Raw genomic sequence first — 3170 nt, forward strand, 5'->3', positions numbered from 1 at the left:
GCAGCCACTACACTCCAGTCTGGGTGACACAGTGAGACTCCAACTCAAAAAAAAAAAAGAAAGTAAAGCGACATAAAGCCAAATACAAATACATGAATTTTGCATAGATACATTGGATGATAATGAACTGATATTAATTTTCTTAGCTGTGGTAATGGCATTATGATCACAGAGAAGAATGTCTTTCTTCTTAGAGATATGTGCTGAGGAACTTAGGGGTGAGGTATAGTATTTGTAGCCTACTTTCAAATGGTTCAACAATTGAAATGTATATTTATTATAGTATATATATGTACATATGCATATTTAGAGGGAGAGAGTTGTAGGTAACTGTGGGAAGACAAAGGGTATATATGTATCATACTTTTTTTTCTTCTTTTTGAGTTGGAGTCTCACTGTATCACCCAGGCTGGAGGGCAGTGGCTCCCGGCCACCGCAGCCTCGACCTGCTGGGTTCAGCCGATCCTCCCGCCTCAGCCTTCCAAGTACCTGGAACTACAGGTGCATGCTACCATGTCCAGCTCGTTTTTTTATTTATTGTAGAAACGAGGTCTCACCATGTTGCCCAGGCTGGTCTTGAACCTGCAGGCTCAGGCAATCCTCTTGCCTCCACCTCCCAAAGTGCTGGGATTATAGGCTTGAGCCACCGCGCCTGGCCCATACTGTTTTTTTTCAACTTTTTTATAGGTTTGACATTTTTCTTTCTTTTTTTCTTTTTTTTGCGTTGGAGTCTCAATCTGTCACCCAGACTCTTGAGTGCAGTGGCCGCTCCCAGCCACCACAGCCTCGACCTGCTGGGCTCTGGCAATTCTTCCGCCTCAGCCTTTCAAGTAACCGGAACGACATGCGCACGCTGCCATGCCCGGCTAATTTTTTTGATTTATTGTAGAGATGAGGTCTCGCCAAGTTGTCTCGAACCTGTGGGCTCAGGCAATCCACTCACCTCGGCCTCCCAAAGCGCGGGATTACAGGCTGAGCCACTGAGCCCGGCTGAAAGACTATTTTCTAAAGTAAATTGAAATGAGACTATGTTAAGGACTTTATTTTTCAGCCGAGCAGGAGTGTCTTTACTGAGATTGTTTCAGGGTGTAATTCAGGAAATTATTTTTGACTTCAAATTAGAGTATCATATAGTCCTAGCTGGGTGCAGTGGCTCTCGCCTGTAATCCCAGCACTTTGGGAGGTGGAGGCGAAAGGATTGTCTCAACCCATGGGTTTGAGACCAGCCTGTGCAAACTGGCAAGACCTTGTCTCTACAATAAATAAAAAAAATTAACCAGGTGTGGTAGCACATACCTATAGTTCCAGCTACTAGGAAGGCTGAAGTGGAAGGACCACCTGAGCCCATCAGACCTAGGCTGCAGTGGTTTTGAGTGTGCCACTGCACTCCAGCCTGGACAACAGAGTGAGACTCTGACTCAAAAAAAAAAAAAAAAAAAAGGACTATCACATAGTTTTGTTTCACACTCACTATGTGTGAACTGTTTCTACACTTTCAAGTGCTGACCAGTTGGAGGACATTTCTCTAACATGTCTGGGGTTTGCCGTGACTATTAACCCAAAATAAGGGATGTCCTAACTTGTAGGACAACTGGGATGACTCCAGGGCTGTTGATTAGTTGTTAACTCTCGCTTCAGCAATAGTTCTCAGTTCCTCTGAATCCAGTGTAGTTGTTTCTTGCTTATCAAACTAGGTCATGGAAATTCTCAAGGGGAAGCACTTTGAGGAACTTTCCAGACCCAAACGCCTTGGGCCTCTGGGAAGCTGTCCAGTTCTTTGTTGCTGGATGCTCAGTTGTAGCAAAGACTATGCTCATGTGCTGCTTTTTGTTGGTTGCAGCGATAGGAAATGCTTTTGCAGTCCTGAGCAATCCTGACAAGAGACGCCGCTATGATGAATACGGAGACGAACAGATGACTTTCACTGCCCCTCGAGCCAGATCCTATAGTTATTACAGGGACTTTGAAGCTGACATTACTCCAGAAGAGCTATTCAATGTCTTCTTTGGAGGACATTTTCCTACAGGTAAATATCCCAAAGTTACTGTTTTTTAAATTTTATTTATTTATTTATTTTGTTGGTTTTTTTTGAGTTGGAGTCTCACTCTGTCTCCCAGACTGGAGTGCAGTGGCTGCTCCCGGCCACCGCAGCCTCGACCTGCTGGGCTCCGGCGATCCTTCCGCCTCAGCCTTCCAAGTAGCTGGAACTACAGGCGTGCACTACCACACCCGGCTAATTTTTTGATCTTTATTGTAGAGATGAGGTCTTGCCAAGTTACCCAGGAGGCTCAGGCAATCCACTCACCTCTGCCTCCCAAAGTGCTGGGATTACAGGCTGAGCCACCGAGCCTGGCCAATTACTGTTTTTAAAAGTATTTCTTTATGTATGGCTCTCAGCAAGCTCCTGTTTGAAGATCTGAATGGAGGGACAGTGTTATGGTGGAAAGAGCAAGAATTTGGAATCAGTTGAACAGGAGTTTGAGGCAAGTCTCCAGCATCTAGCTGTGCATAATTTTGACAAAATCATTTAGTCTCTCTGACCCTGTTTCCTCTCTTGAAAAATGGGACTGATAATAATATGTACTTCACAGGGTCACTGTAAAGATTTGTTTTTTTATGTTTAATTTCATAAGTATTTATTATTTTTATGTTTTAGAGACAAGATTTTCACTCTGTCACCTAGGCTGGATGCAGTGTAGCAGCACGATCGTAGTTCACTGTAACCTCGAACTCCTGGACTCAAACAGTCTTCCTGAGTAGCTAAGACTATAGGAACACACCACCATTTTTTTATTTTTTGTAGAGATAGGGTCTTGCTATGTTGCCTAGTCTGGTCTCAAACTCCTGGCCTTAAGCCATCCTCCTGCCTTGACCTTCTAAGTGCTGAGATTACAGGTGTGAACCATCACACCCAGCCAGGATTAGACATTTTTAAGTGGTTTATGAGGAAGTAACAAAATACTTATTATTATTAGTGTTAATATTACAAAATAGAAATTATAAAGATAAAAGTCACTTTGGGAGGCTGAGGTGAGGGAACTGCCTGAGCCCACAGGTTTGAGAACAGCCTGAGCAACTTAGCAAGACATTAGCTCTACAATAAATCAAAAAGTTAGCTGGGCATGGTGGTGCGTGCCTGTAGTTCCAGCTACTTGGAAGGCTGAGGCGGA

The 3170-nt window shown here is 43.9% G+C and overlaps 1 protein-coding gene across 2 annotated transcripts in view; it reads left to right on the top strand.

The window, feature by feature from the left end:
- Window positions 1–3170, top strand: part of DNAJC18 (DnaJ heat shock protein family (Hsp40) member C18) — a 29200-nt gene that overhangs the window by 9975 nt on the left and 16055 nt on the right. Inside the window, exon 4 of one of the 2 annotated variants that reach the window (XM_008054642.1) lies at window positions 1841–2026. The exons of the other annotated variant lie outside the window; for it this stretch is intronic. Within the exon in view, the coding sequence (XP_008052833.1) occupies window positions 1841–2026 (186 nt within the window). The remainder of the gene's footprint in view (window positions 1–1840; window positions 2027–3170) is intronic. 2 annotated transcript variants of the gene reach the window in all.

Source organism: Carlito syrichta, unplaced genomic scaffold, assembly GCF_000164805.1.
Source record: "Carlito syrichta isolate Samal-C Ts95f unplaced genomic scaffold, Tarsius_syrichta-2.0.1 Scaffold297319, whole genome shotgun sequence".
NCBI lineage: Eukaryota > Metazoa > Chordata > Mammalia > Primates > Tarsiidae > Carlito > Carlito syrichta.